The sequence below is a fragment of the Ranitomeya imitator genome, chromosome 2 (genome assembly GCF_032444005.1).
Source record: "Ranitomeya imitator isolate aRanImi1 chromosome 2, aRanImi1.pri, whole genome shotgun sequence".
Taxonomy (NCBI): Eukaryota; Metazoa; Chordata; class Amphibia; order Anura; family Dendrobatidae; genus Ranitomeya; species Ranitomeya imitator.
In genome coordinates, this window is record NC_091283.1 from 475,882,361 (window position 1) to 475,898,750 (window position 16,390).

A 16,390-nucleotide genomic window follows, 5' to 3' on the forward strand; every position below is an offset into this window, starting at 1 on the left:
ATATTAAAAAAAAAAAGTTGCCAACTCATTTTCAAAACCAACTCACTGTTTTATACAGAAGCCAGTCGTTACCCAGGAAACAATCAGCCTAAAAATCTGAACGGTGCAACATTTTGAATCAAACCCAATTGTGAAAATCATTTTTGAAATTGGATTTTGTAAAAAAAATTGTATTAATTTGTGAGGCATTGTCTTTGGCTGGCTGAAGAATGAACTGAGAGCACCTCAGCGAGCTTATATTGAAGTAGCAAGTTTGTAACTCTTTTATCTATCTTTACAGAGCTCCTCTCAGATGATATATGAACACGTAAATGTTCAGCTCCACTTTGATGTGATCTGTGGTGCTAAATCAGCTCAGAAGAGTTCAGTAAAAGAAAGATAAAAAAGTTACAAACTCCCTATAAGAATATGCTCACTGACTTATTCTGCAAGCAGAAATAAACTGGGAAAGAATCAGCCTAAAAATCTAAATGGTGCAGCATTTTTAATGAAAGTCAATTGTAAAAATCTTTTAGTGTGAAATACCTGTGTGTAAATATAAAAAAAAATGTTCTAAAGGTAACCTATTAATTAAAAGCAGATAGACCACAGCTTTCATCCATTATGAACAAAAACATGGCTTAGTATTGTTGGACAGATCATTATGGAAGGAGTAGCATTTTGATGGCTTTTTATGCCACTGTTTGTCCAGCGCACAATCTCTTACACGCAAATTCTTGTTTTTTTCTTACTAAAGTTGACCTTGAAATAAGCTTTGCAACCAGGGTACGTACAACCAACATAAAAAAATGATATATTCCTAAATTTTCCAAGGACTATCATTTTCTTCCATTAACCAGTGAATCCACATTGGTCACGGAAAGTCACAGCACAACCAGCACCTGGAATAATACAGTCAACCTCCGAGCTGATACATGTATAGATATAAAGTGATCATGTCACGCACTGCCCGCAGAGTAAAAAGCATGAATATTATTATACATGGCTCAGGGCACGAGGTTAGCACAGGACAAACTCAGAGTGTAATGTACCTGCAGGGAGAGAAACACTGAGACTGGATCATTACCCCACATATTGGAGAAATAGTAGGACTCTGGAAGGGGAACAGTAAGGCTATGTGCACATGTTGAGTGTTTGTAGCAGATTGTTCATAGAAAAGTTTCTAGGAAAAAACATTCATAATTTGTTTGTCACACTGTGACAGTTTTCGGTAAGGAAGGGGCACTCAAACTGTCCATGGAACTGGGAACCTGACCGGGGGTGGATTAAGGGTAGCCAGGGCCCCGGGCTGTTCCGACACTGTGGGCCCCCGGGTCATGTGATGGGGTCATGTGACGGGGTCATGTGACGGGATTGTGATGGGGTCATGTGATGGGGTCATCATATACCTGAACCAGATTATTCCAGAAAAATAGTTGCTGTGTGAAACTATAACCTGTCAAACATCCATTGATCCAGTCAATTTACCCTTCAGTTCAGTATATAGTATACAGTGTATAGTGTCTGTGTATAGGTAACACTGACTCACCAGTGACGTCTCTAGGTGAAGTCCTTCATCTTTCATCCAGCACAGACCACCATCACTTCATCCAGCCAGAACTCGTCTCTGCAGGAAATAACACAGTTATCTCGAGCTCCGCTTGTAGAACACATTACATAATTTTTCCCAACTTCTTTATTACACCACATGAGGAAAAAAAGGCAACATAGTTACACTCTACACAGTAACAGGACCGCCCCCCCATTTAAAACAGTGTCCTCAAAAAATAAAATAAATACATCACTGCAGTAATAATATCCCTTAATTAGCCCCTATGGTAATAATAATATCCCCCATCCTGGCCCCATGTATCTCATTCCTGGCTCCAGCCATATGTTCTCCCATCCTGCCCTCATGAGTATCCATCCTGCCCCATATGATCTTCCCATCCTGCCCCATCAGTCTTCATTTTATCCATCCTGCCCCATGATCCTGCACGATCTGTCTCCAATCCTGCCCCATTTCTTTCATTCTGCCCCGTGTCTCCAATCATGCCCCGTATCTATATTATGCCCATGTCCCCAGTCCTGCCCCCAGTGTGTCCAGCATCTCTGCCCCCAGTGTGTCCAGCATCTCTGCCCACAGTGTCCAGCATCTCTGACCCCAGTGTCCAGCATCTCTGCACCCAGTGTCCAGCATCTCTGCCCCCAGTGTCCAGCATCTCTGCCCCCAGTGTCCAGCATCTCTGCCCCAATGTGTCCAGCATCCTGCCCCCAATGTGTCCAGCATTCTGCCCCCAATGTGTCCAGCATCCTGCCCCCAATGTGTCCAGCATCCTGCCCCCAATGTGTCCAGCATCCTGCCCCAGTGTGTCCAGCATCCTGCCCCCAGTGTGTCCAGTATTTTGCCCCCAAAATGTCCAGCATGTTGCCCCCCAGTGTCTCCAGCATATTGCCCCCAGTGTGTCAAGCATTCTGCCCCAGCGTGTCCAGCATATTGCCCCCAGTGTGTCCAGCAATCTGCCCAAATGTGTCCAGCATATTGCCCCAGTGTGTCAAGCAATTTGCCCCAGTGTGTCCAGCATATTACCCCCAGTGTGTCCAGCATTTTGCCCCCAAAATATCCAGCATGTTACCCCCAGTGTCTCCAGCATATTGTTCCAGTGTCTCCAGCTTATTGCCCCTGTGTGTCCAGCATATTGCCCCCAGTGTGTCCAGCAATTTGCCCCAGTGTGTCCAGCATATTGCCTCACTGTGTCCAGCATATTACCCCCAGTGTGTCCAGCAATCTGCCCCAGTATGTCCAGCATATTGCCCCAGTGTGTCCAGCAATCTGCCCCAGTGTCTGACTTCCGCATATTGCCCCCAGTGTGTACAGCAATCTGCCCCAGTTTCTTCAGCATTGCCCCCAGTGTGTCCAGCAATCTGCCCCAGAGTCTCCAATATTGCCCCAGTGTGTCCTGCAATCTGCCCCAGTGTGTCCAGCATATTACCCCCAGTGTGTCCAGCAATCTGCCCCAGTATGTCCATCAATCTGCCCCAGTGTCTGACTCCAGCATATTGCCCCCAGTGTGTCCAGCAATCTGCCCCAGTGTCTCCAGCATTGCCCCCAGTGTGTCCAGCAATCTGCCCCAGTGTCTCCAATATTGCCCCAGTGTGTCCAGCAATCTGCCCCAGTGTCTCCAGCATTGCCCCCAGTGTGTCCAGCAATCTGCCCCAGTGTCTCCAATATTGCCCCAGTGTGCCCAGCAATCTGCCCCAGTGTGTCCAGCATTGCCCCCAGTGTGTCCAACAATCTGCCCCACTGTCTCCAGCATTGCCCCCAGTGTGTCCAACAATCTGCCCCAGTGTCTCCAGCATTGCCCCCAGTGTGTCCAGCAATCTGCCCCAGAGTGTCCAGCAATCTGCCCCAGTGTGTCCAGCATATTGCCCCGGGCCCCCCGGATTGCCGTTCGCAAAAAAAAACAAAAATAACTGAGTTCTCCTCACCTGACCGGCGCTCCAGCGGCGAGCTTCCTCCAGCAGCGCGGACTCGCCAGCGACTGACAATGACATCAGACGCCGGCGATGTGTGTGCTGCGCCTGCGGCCAACTTCAGCTGCCAGCCACCAATTAGCTGGCAGCTGTTGTTAATTATTGACATGCGGGCGCGCACCCGCACGTCAATAGGTGAAACTGCCTCAGCGCCGGTAGGGGCCTGGTGAGCAGATGGGATGGCGCCCGATGTGGGCCCCCTCTGCCTACTGGGCCAATACGCCAGTCAGGGCAGTAATGCTCTGATGGCAGCGGGCAATCTGAGCGGTAGCCCAGGGCCCCCCCACACCACTGGGCCCTGGGCTACTGCCCAGATTGACCCTATTATAATCCGCCCCTGAAGACTATCCCTATCCCGGGGATACTCTTGAAGTAGAGAGGCCCAAGTCTCCGATCTTGCTATGCTCCTATCAAACCCAGACCTGTCCCCTTCCCCACCCCATGACACATGGGACCGGAACGTAAGGTAAACAAGACACAAAGACAAAACAGGGATAACAGAAAACCTCTATCATACAAAATCACTAAGCAACAAAAAGAAGGAGGATAGGCACAGGGAGGATTAAACTAAATGGAATGGGAACAGGGGCCAGGCTCTCCCCTCTGTCAATCCCTGCACTGGCTCCCCATCACCCAGAGACTCCAGTACAAAAGCCTAACCATGACATAGAAAGCCATCCACAATCTGTCTCCTCCATACATCTGTGACCTCGTCTCCCGGTACTTTCCTGCACGCAACCTCCGATCCTCAGAAGATCTCCTTCTCTACTCCCCTCTTATCTCCTCTTCCCACAATCGCATACAAGATTTCTCTCGTGCATCCCCCCTACTCTGGAACCCTCTACCCCAACATATCAGACTCTCACCTACCATCGAAACCTTCAAAAAAAACCTGAAGACCTACCTCTTCCGACAAGCCTACAACCTGCAGTAACCACCGATTGACCAAACCACTGCACGACCAGCTCTACCCTCGCCTACTGTATCCTCACCCATCCCTTGTAGATTGTGAGCCCTCGCGGGCAGGGTCCTCTCTCCTCCTGTACCAGTTGTGACTTGTATTGTTCAAGATTATTGTACTTGTTTTATTATGTACACCCCTCCTCACATGTAAAGCGCCATGGAAAAAATGGCGCTATAATAATAATAAATAATAATAATAATAAACACATATACTACAGAAAACCACAGAACACTACTACAACTCTACTTCAACCACTCAGTTTTAGCGCAAAGCACAGGAAGACAAATCTTTTGCCAGTAGGGACAAGAAGGTCTGACCAGTTTTTATAGGAAGAGGTAATGCTCAGAAGCAACTGCAATGGAGCTGAATGTTTCTGACCAGCAAAGAAACAAAAGAAACGGTTGTTAAACTCTTCAGCACCAGAGGAAACTAAATTCATTTAATAATATGGGACACAAATCACAACATCTCTAAAGAAGACCTGTGATTCATTACCCGACGTGACTGTCTAACTCCAGGTCATCCAAGGAGACGCGACACCCTCGTGACATTGTTGTGGTTTTACGTGCATTTTTGAAGCATTTTTATTTGCAGCTTTATTCACCATTCATTTGAAAGGGTGAAAAATGCTCCAAAACAATGAAAGAATTAACATGCCGCAGATTTGAAAAAAACACTTTGATGGTTAAAATGTATTAGACAAAAATAAGCTGCATGTCCATAAGATTTTAGAAATCACATTCAGTTTGTTGCTAAATGTACAGAGAAAAACAGCAGCTTGTGAACAAGCCCTAAAATTTTATCTTTTTTGCCCGGAATGCTATAAATCTAAAGTACACGTGAAAATTAGTGACTTTGAAATATATTAGAGAAATCTGCTTCTTTTCCCTCCAGGACTGATCATTCATTCTCAAAATTCTCAATTCCTGAATAAAATCTGTATTTGGTGAAGATATATTGTTACATTACCGAGATAGGGGATAGCAGTTGGTTTTTATAAGATTCTATGCAGAAGGGAGGAGGAAGGAGCTCTGTCTCTAGCTCCTCCATTTTACTGTCTCCCCTTTACATAGAATCTTATCGGCACCAACTGTCATCTCCTATCTCGGTAATGTAACAATCTTTCTTCACCGAATACAGATTTTACTGAGGAATTGAGAAGTTTGAAAATGAGTGCTGAGTCCTGGAACAGAAAGAAGTGAATTTCTCTGATAAGATATATTACAAAGTTGCTTATGTTCATGTGTACTATTGATTTATGAACTAATCTTGTAGTAGAAACACACTGATCCCTTTATAGAGCATTAACTAAAAGGATTCTCTAGTGTTTTATCTTCAGAGATAATGACTTTTTCAACCATGTACAGGATAAAGGAGAAAGACATTGAATCTGGTTTTTGGATCCCAGCGAGGCTACTCCTGTCAGTTTGAGCCTGGTATTTTGTAGTTGCTTTTCCTGACAGCAGGCTGTGTGCCTGTCTCTGCTGCCCATGTTCCTGCATTCTGGGATATTGTAAAGCATAATTAATCTCTGGAGTTCTTTTCACTTCACCAGTTCTTCAACTGCTTGTCTGTCCATCCCAGATATCACTACTAAGGATTAAAATGGATATCAGCATGTGATAAGATTCTTGGAACATAAAATAAAAGATCTGAAAAGAAAAGAAAAATATGGTTAAATCTGTAGGTTTTGCATCTTTTTTATTTTTCATTTTTCCAACCTTCCAATGTGCTCTGCAATGTACCCGCTGCACTTACATATTTAACTTTGCCCATCAGCTCTACCATCTGAATGATTTCTCGGACGCATTTTATTGCTACCCTGGAGGCATCGAAACTATCCCCCTTTTCCCTCCACCCTTCCTATTCTTTATATACTGAGGTCTTCCACTGATGTGTTGTGGATATTCAGACAAATATATTCACAGTGTGATGCTTTTCCAGTTCTCCCCACCCCTTCCCTCATCACCTCTGCTGGCTCTCGCATCGCGGACTGAATCTGGCACCGTCTGGGTTTTGTGTCACAGGGAAGGTGGGTGGGTGAAGATCTGAGAAAAATAGAGAGAGATTAATTCAAGCGATTGGTCTTCAAGGAAAGAATACTCCGGTGAAATCCACCTCAAGGAACCACAGACACTGGCTGCTGCACCAGTTAACACACACAGCTGAACACTGGTTTGCTATCCTTTTTTATTCATCAGTCTGCTTGGTTTTGTTTAATCACATTTCTTCCCTGTCTGCCTGTGAGAACGAGGTGGAGAATGGAGCAAGAGGGAGAAAGGATGAATTCTGATTCTATTGGCCGGTGTCTGTTTCTCTTCCCACCCACAGCAGTTCCTCCTCACCTTGGTGTCTCCCCATGCACATCCAACCCTCCTTATCGCAATGAAGAAATCTACAGCCAGAGTTTCTATGGATTTTATTTATAAACATTTACCCCCAACTGGCGATCTTTGAGTTGACAGCAGGCTTTGGTGGTTGGGAGGGAGAGACTACAAGAGGGCTTCTTCTTCTCCTCTGGTATTTCATGTAGAGAGGTCTAAAAACCACAAAAAAAATCAAACTGGAGGTAACAAGGCTGTACCTCCCAAGTGGAAAAATGGATCTGAAGGAGAGTCCCAGTGAGGACAGCCTGAGGAGCCTCCACCCCTCTAGTATTCAGATCTTTGCCAACACATCCACGCTCCATGGGATACGGCATATATTTGTTTATGGCCCACTGACAGTTCGGCGCTTCTTGTGGACAATTGCCTTTTTATGCTCGCTGGGCCTCCTTCTTCTGGAAAGTTCAGAGAGAGTGGCCTTTTACTTCTCCTACCAACATGTTACTAAAGTGGACCAAGTGGTGGTAGAGAGCCTGGTCTTTCCTGCCATTACCATCTGTAATCTCAACTCCTTTCGCTTTACCAAAATCACAACTAATGATTTATATCATGCAGGAGACTTGCTGGAGCTACTTGACGTCAATGGTCACATACTTGAACCTCATTTGGCAGACCCGGAAGTCTTGGCCATTCTTGAAGAGAAGACCAAATTCAAACAATTCAAACCGAAAACCTTCTGTATGGGTGAATTCATGGAGAGAACAGGCCATGACCTGAAGGACATGATGCTTTATTGCAAGTTCAGAGGACATGAGTGCAACTACAGAGACTTTCAAACCGTGAGTACTATTTGCCTGGATCTCACTTTGGTTTTCATGAATACTTGGGAAAAAATATCATTATGGGTCTAAATGTATAATTGAACTTATTTGCATTGTGGTTATATGTAGATGCTTAGTATCTTCTATAGCGTCAATACTCTAAAGTATAAATGTGCTATAAATTTGGATTTGAAAGTTTCTACCTGTTTCCTTGGAAGTTTACTCGAGTCCGTAGATTATGTTGGGTAACCTCACCGTAAATGCCTTAATTGGCACTTAATAGGCTGTGCATGGTTTCTTGAGATCCCAAGTCAGAGTGGCACATGGCCACAAGGCCTGCCAAATTCCTGTCTAATATAATGTACTGGAAATCCAAGTTATACACATTCCTGCTTGTCCGCAATGTGAAGACAAAGCCAGAGGGCTTAATAAACACAATTGCTTGGCTCAGCTGGAGAGCTGGATCTGTAGGCCAAGGTCAACAGGTGCCTGGCTTGGAAGAAATAATAGGATGTATCAAATCAGACAATAACCGTATTCATTTCTGGATGAATCGATCATTTGAGTAGAATTTATTGCATCTCTTGGTTTCATACATTTCTTCAGTTATGAAATTATTCTATATTGTCATTCACCTCATTCTAGTTTTCATGCCTTCATTAAAATAGTGTTGTCCATCTAGGCAATGTCTATTAAATGCTCTCATTTAGGATCAGTGTTGTGAGCTTTGGACTTCTTACTCTGCTGTGCTGAGAGTTGTCTGTATCGGTCATAGTAGAAGGTGGTAATGTTGATTCCTTGGTCGGTTTAGCATTGGCATAGATTAGACGAGCTGCGTAATTCTTCCGTAATGTAAAACATGATTCTAAAGCATTCATCTTCCCCCATGTAAGCACTGGCAGTAAATAGGTTAAAACTGTTTTGCTGATAAATTTTTCACACAGTAAGAGCTTTATCTGAGGACTTATGGGTTCTAATTAAAAATTGCTCTTTGCATTATCTATACATTGCTTGTTAAATGGTTGTCCAATACGTTGTTCACTGGATGAGATTGCGGACAGGCACATTCAGTACTATGTGGTACATTAGTTAGCTAAATGGCTGCTTGCATAAAGGAGCTCTGGGGGCAAAACTGACACACTGTGCTAGAACTGGTGCAGGGCCTGCAGCGGCGGAGTATGATACACAAATTTAGGGAGCACCAAAGTGACAACCCCTATGTTATACCCCACCCCCTATGACCCTTTACTCAGTCATCAGTTTTACCCTTTTTTATTTATTCAAGCTGATATCCTGTGCATTTGTGTTCACTTCTGCATTGGAGACTAATCATTAGAGACTTCCATTTTTGTTTGGCCCTATAACAGAAATATGAAGGCCCATTTATTCTCAGTGGGGTTCGTTGGATGCCTATGTGAAAGTGTGAAAATAACATGCCCCTAAAATACTCTACTATGTAATTGTAGCTGACTGAAACATTTGACAACTTAGGGGCACAAATGTAGTTATTTTTTAATTCACTTCTGCATTAAATCTGCACAGTGTCATCAAGGTCTAAGGGCTGTTCCAGCAAAATCCACAAGCAAATCCTCTTTTATTCTTAATTATTTTAAATTCCCCTAATTCCAGGGAACTGTACATGCAAAAACAAGGTTTACTCTATATAACAGTCATTTAACTGTTTCAGTGCTAGGATCAATGCTAGCTCCAATCCTGGATGTTTAACCCCTTTAGGTGCAGTGATCATTAGCATTGGCATCTAAAGGTGTTTGACAAAAAAAGGGGATACCCTCTGTCACTCCATCACCTCTACCGCATCATGATTCAAGGTGGTGATAGGTTGGTTTGGAAGCTGTGGTTCTTATCAATGGCTTCCAAAGCCTCCCTTTTTGTACACCCCTTAAGCCCTGCCAGAAGTATTGCAGTTTACTGCAGGAATAATCAATCTAAATATAGGTTCAAGTCCCCTAGTGGAATGTAAGAAAAAAAGTATTACAATTTTTACAAATATAAAAAGGTAAATATATTTAAAAAAGATTTCCCTATTAAAAATGTTTTATTATGTGAAAAATGTGAAAAGAAAAAGTCATACAATTGGTATCTTCATACCTGTACCGTGAATTTTAATTATTTTTAACATTACAAATGCCACATAGTGAACATAATAAAAAAAAATGAAAAAAATAGCGCAATTGATGTTTTGATGATGATAATGTGTGCAAAACTGTAAAGTGCTGCGGAATGTTAGCGCTATATAAAAATAAAGATTATTATAAAAATAAAGATTATTATTATTATAGAAACATCACTTTAAAAACCCTTGAAAGTCTCTTCCTAGTTTTTTTCTTGTGCTTCAGGTTTTGAAAAACACGAAAGGAGAAAAGACAGTTCATGGCATTTTTATGAAGAGTCTCTTGATGGAAAACGCTTAAGACTAGGCACTGTCCAATCAATAACCTGCTAGAAAACTGGCTATGTGCACACAACATCTTTAATCTGACGCCGGAGCTGCTGGCAGTTTAGCCGGCATTTTTGCCACAGATGCGCCACCAGTGTCTTTCTACCATGTCTTCTATAACACAACTTGGGCAGCTTCCTAACAAAGCCATCCAAAGAATAATTATGTTACTTCTTTTAACTACTCCAAGGTTTCTGAACCCTGAAGTCAATAAAAGAAGTATCAAAAGTCTAAGGCTGGAGTCACACTCAGCGTAAGACAATACGGTCCGTATATTACGGCCGTAATACGCTGAAAAGTCCCCAAAATAGTGGTCCGTAGCTCCTCCGTAGGCAGGGTGTTTCAGCGTTTTTTGCGCATGGCATCCTCCGTATGTAATCCGTATGGCATCCGTACTGCGTGTTTTTCTCGCAGGCTTGCAAAACCAACATACGGCTATACAAGGGATCCATATGTAAAAAAAAAACAAAACATATATACTGTCTATATATATATATATATATATGTCAGTAGACACATATATGTATATATATTCTTACTTCATACAGTGCTAGATAGCTTTAAAGCCGGTAATTCAACTGCCGGTTTTTGCTATCTCCTTCCTAAAACCCGACATGATATGAGACCTGGTTTACATACAGTAAAGCATCTCATATCCCCTTTTTTTTGCATATTCCACACTACTAATGTTAGTAGTGTGTATATGCAAAATTTGGCCATTCTAGCTATTAAATTAAAGGGTTAAATGGCGGAAAAAATTGGCGTGGGCTCCCGCGCAATTTTCTCCGCCAGAGTAGTAAAGCCAGTGACTGAGGGCAGATATTAATAGCCTGGAGAGGGTCCACGGTTATTGGCCCCCCCGGCTAAAAACATCCGCCCCCAGCCACCCCAGAAAAGGCACATGTGGAAGATGCGCCTATTCTGGCACTTGGCCACTCTCTTCCAATTCCCGTGTAGCGGTGGGATATGGGGTAATGAAGGGTTAATGTCACCTTGCTATTGTAAGGTGACATTAAGCCAAATTAATAATGGAGAGGCATCAATTCTGACACCTATCCATTATTAATCCAATAGTAGTAAAGGGTTAAAAAATACACAAACACATTATTAAAAAGTATTTTAATGAAAAATCACAAAGGTTGTTGTAATATTTTATTCTACGCTCAATCCACTCACTGAAGACCCTCGATCTGTAACAAAAAAAAAACCAACAATATACATACCTTCCGAAGATCTGTAAAGTCCCACGATGTAAATCCATCTGAAGGGGTTAAAATATTTTGCAGCAAGGAGCTCTGCTAATGCAGCGCTGCTCCTTGCTGCAAAACCCGGAGAATGAAGGTAAAGTAGGTCAATGACCTATATTTACCTGCATTTGCGGTGAGGCGCCCTCTGCTGGTTGTTCCTAGATCGTGGGAACTTTCCTAGAAAGCTCCCAGGCTCGAGTTCATATGAGGACAACCAGCAGAGGGCGCCTCTTAGAAAGCCGTATAATACTGATCAGTAAAATACGGCAGATAGGAGCAGTGGCATAGAGAATAATTGTGCCGTTTGTTTGGCGAGCTTTACGGACGTATTTTCTGCGCTCTTACGTCCGTAAAACTCGCTAGTGTGACTCCAGCCTAAGAGTGTGCACAATTATATTATGTTGTTTTGACGTTGGCATGTATTATGTCCATTTTAGTGACATTTTTGTGGCTCCGCCAGAAAAAGACATCATGAGCACATAACCTCTGAGTAGAAAGTCACCAAATCCTTCTCTAAAATACAAAACTACTAAAAAATTTGGAAACATGGAGATTCCTCTCAATGGCCATATGCAAACTGAGTCTTTTTACAGATTTTTTTATATATCCAGATCACAGGAGTTTTTGACAAGTTTTGCATTTTTGAAGAAGATTTCAAGAGTTTTCTCCCAGTTTATGTTTTAAAAATAAAAGTTTTTCTTGTGCAAAAGTAAAAAAAAACATTAAAAGTGTAACAGGTTACATATTTTTCATGCTGAGCTGTACAACATTTAGGGTATGTGCCCACTGAGTGTATTTGGTGAGTTTTTGGAGTGGAAACTGATGATGTGCACAAGGAGTTTTTCAAGGAGTTTTTGGAGCAAGAATTTCAATTCTCAAAACTTCTCAAAAACATTCCACTCAGATAGATAGATAGATAGAAATAGGATAGATAGATAGATAGATAGATAGATAGATAGATAGATAGATAGATATGGGATAGATAGATAGATAGATAGATAGATAGATAGATAGATAGATAGATAGATAGATAGATAGATAGATAGATAGATAGATAGATAGATATGGGATAGATAGATATGGGATAGATAGATAGATAGATAGATAGATAGATAGATAGATAGATAGATAGATAGATATGGGATAGATAGATAGATAGATAGATAGATAGATAGATATGGGATAGATAGATAGATAGATAGATAGATAGATAGATAGATAGATAGATAGATATGGGATAGATAGATATGGGATAGATAGATAGAAAGATAGATAGATAGATAGATAGATAGATAGATAGATAGATAGATAGATAGATATGGGATAGATAGATATGGGATAGATAGATAGATAGATAGATAGATAGATAGATAGATAGATAGATATGGGATAGATAGATAGATAGATATGGGATAGATAGATAGATAGATAGATAGATAGAAGGTGGCAGTTGGGGTAATAGTTTATGAAATTGATGTCAGCTTTGTAATGTCCGCTGTCATAAAACCCAAGCTTTATGTCATGATCCAAGAGTTAACCTTTCTCAGCCTCTGTCTGGGTTCAGGTTGGCTGTTTATTGCCGCTGCTTCCTGCAGGCGATGTCAGTTATAGTTTTTGCCTAGTACTGCTGCAGCTGACTCTGACTGCGCTGATTGGTCCTGCTGCTTTTGCTGTCTGAGCCCGTGTCTCTGTTTTCCCCTGTTCCCGTCTTGACTCAGTGTTTCCACTAAGGCTACTTTCACACTTCCGTCGGCCCGACGTACCGACGAACGTTGTGCTAAATTTAGCACAACGTGGGCAACGGATGCCGTTTTATAATGCATCCGCTGCCCATTGTGATGAGCGGGGAGGAGGGGTGGAGTTCCGGCCACGCATGCGGGTCGGAAATGGCGGACACTTCGCACAAAAAAACATTACATTGAACGTTTTTTTGTGCGTCACGTCCGCCAAAACACGACGGATCCGTCGCATGATGGATGCGATGTGTGCCCATCCGTCACGATCCGTCGCTAATACAAGTCTATGGGCAAAAAACGCATCCTGCAAGCACATTTGCAGGATGCTTTTTTGCCCATAACGACGGATTGCGGCAGAGCCCAGAAGACGGAAGTGTGAAAGTAGCCTTAGTGTGCAGACTACCTGGTTTTGTCTTGGCTTGAATCCTGACCTGTTTCTGTCCTTTGTCTTTTGGCTTATCTGCTCCTGACCGTTATTGACACCCTGGCTTGTCTCTGACCACGAGTTTGCTTATTCCTTTGGTACTGTGCTATAGTCTAGGATTTGACCCGGCTTGTTTGACTATTCTGCTGCCACCTGTGGTAGCCTCACTGCTGCACTGCAGGTTAGCTCTGTTTAGGTGCAGACCTGCTTCCTCTCTACTGCCATCTAGTGAAGCCTGCACCTGCCTGCCTTGCAGTAGCATGACAGGTTAGTAATGGAAAGGTGTCTATCAAATACCTCAACTACTGACCCGACCCAGTAATAAAAAAAACACATACACAGGAAAAAAAGTTGATTTTAAAGAACACTAGCCACACTTTGATCATCAATTTATTAAAAAGCAAAAAATGATGATTCTACGTAATCCAGGGAATCAGAAGTAGTACAAAAATGGCAACCTAAGAAACACTCTCTTTATTCTCCAGTTTATGAAAATCCTTGCAGCTCCAAATGTAATCCATTGGGGTTACCACGACTTTGAGCCATTCTGTACAGCAACCTATGGAACGTCGTTCTGAGAATGTTGCCTCATAGGTCACTCCCGGTCATGTCTCATGAGCTCTGATGTTACTGAGATACAGACATCAGCGCTCTTGAGTCACAAACACAGAATAAAAAAGGTCAGAGGGCATTGGATTTCTATTAATTCCATCCACTGTGCATGTACTGTAAAACGCAGCGTTTTGGACGCAGCGAAAATATGCTGCATCCAAAACGCTACTATTCCTGGTCGTGGACATACAACCCAACAGTTATTAAGACTCTTTTGCACACGTCTGCATGTATTTGCTCGGTGTAAGTTATTTTTTGATTTTATTAGTCACTTTTCACTGAAAAAAATAAGCGGTTCTGGAGGAAATTAAGAAAAATCTATGAATATAATAAAAGTTGCACAGTACTAAACTAAAAGAAACAGCATAAACTTAAAAGCACTTGCCTTTTTTTTCTTTTAAAGAAAATAATAAACTACAAATATTTGAACATATAAGTAAGAAAATATAATCACTTCTATTACTGTGGCATTAAGTGGGTTGTCCACTACCATCATTTACTGTACAAATTAGCCCATGGGATAACTTTGATTTGTGGCGGTCCAACCACTGGGTCCTCAATGCTCCCAACACTGCGGCTCTGTAACCCCAAGAACTGAGCTCTGAAGCTCCACCTTGATTAGAGTGTAGGTCAACATGTTCAAACTCAGCTCCTTTCATTATCAATGGGTCTGCCGAAAGAATTTGCACTTAGACTGCCTCACTTAGTTTTCTCTAGGAGGCCAATATAATGACATAACTGGAATGGCGTTTGAGCATGCGTACCTCCAATATATTCAAGATGTGACTGTAGACCCCTGATCTTGAGGCTCTAGATCCCTGATTAGTGGTGGGCGATCACTAAAATGCTCTGGTGCTCGTTGCTCTGGTCGAGCAAATTGGAATACTCGGGTACTCGACCAGAGCAACGAGCCCAGCGTAAGTCTATGGGAAACCCAGACTGAAATCTTCCTCCACCACTTTTGCTATGTTAACACGCAGCGTTTTTGATGTTGTTTTCAACTTTAACATTGCTTTCAACAAATACAAATGCATTCACTGGGAAATGTCATTGTAACATTTAACAACCCTAGCTGGCCATGTGGTGTGGACACATAAGGAGACACGTCTTGTTTCATTTCTGAAGGAGGGACTCTTAACCCTTTCACGACATGCGCCGTACTATTACTGCGCAAGCCGTGTCACCCCCTTTGATGTGGGCTCCGGCGGTGAGCCCACATCAAGGTCGCGACATGTCAGCTGTTTGGTACAGCTGACATGTGCGCGCAATTGCGGCGGGTGAAATCGCTATTCACCCGCCGCTATTAACCTGTTAAATGCCGCTGTCAAACGCAGACAGCGGCATTTAACTGGCGCTTCCGGCCGGGCGGCCGGAAATGATGTCATCGCCGACCCCCGTCACATGATCGGGGGTCGGCGATGCATCAGGAAGGTAACCATAGAGGTCCTTGAGACCTCTATGGTTACTGATGCCGGCCTGCTGTGAGCGCCCCCCTGTGGTCGGCGCTCACAGCACACCTGCATTTCTGATGATCGCTGCTATGTAGCAGAGCCGATCAGACTACGCCAGCTTCTAGCCTCCCATGGAGGCTATTGAAGCATGGCACAAGTAAAAAAAAAATGTTTTTAAAAATATGAAAAAAATATAAAAAAATATAAAAGTTTAAATCACCCCCCTTTCGCCCCATCCTAAATAAAACAATAAAAAAACTACATGTATTTGGTATCGCCGTGCTCAGAATTGCCTGATCTATCAATTAAAAAAAAAGCATTAAACTGATCGCTAAACAGCGTAGAGAGAAAAAATCCGAAACGCCAGAATTACGTTTTTTTGGTCGCCGTGACATTGAATTAAAATGCAATAACGGGCGATCAAAAGAACGTATCTGCACTGAAATGGTATCATTAAAAACATCAGCTCGGCATGCAAAAAATAAGCCCTCACCCGACCCCAGATCACGAAAAATGGAGACGCTTCGGGTTTCGGAAAATGGCACTTTTTTTTTTTTAAAGCAAAGTTTTTAATTTTTTTCACCACTTGGATAAAAAATAACCTAGACATGTTAGATGTCTATGAACTAGAAATGACCTAGAGAATCAAAATAGCAGATTAGTTTTAGCATTTAATGAACCTAGCAAAAAAGCCAAACAAAAAACAAGTGTGGGATTTCACTTTTTTTGCAATTTCACCGCACTTGGAATTTTTTTCCCGTTTTCTAGTAAAAGACATGGTAGAACCAATGGTGTGGTTCAAAAGTAAAACTTGTCCTGCAAAAAATAAGCCCTCACATG

At 42.5% G+C, this 16,390-nt stretch overlaps 1 protein-coding gene across 1 annotated transcript in view; it reads left to right on the plus strand.

Annotated features, from left to right (window-relative positions):
- Positions 1 to 6,377: 6,377 nt before the first annotated feature.
- ASIC2 (acid sensing ion channel subunit 2) overlaps positions 6,378 to 16,390 on the plus strand; it is a 1,423,043-nt gene continuing 1,413,030 nt past the window's right edge. Inside the window, exon 1 of the mRNA XM_069751320.1 lies at positions 6,378 to 7,640. Within this exon, the coding sequence (XP_069607421.1) occupies positions 7,077 to 7,640 (564 nt within the window). The 5' untranslated portion in view covers positions 6,378 to 7,076. The remainder of the gene's footprint in view (positions 7,641 to 16,390) is intronic.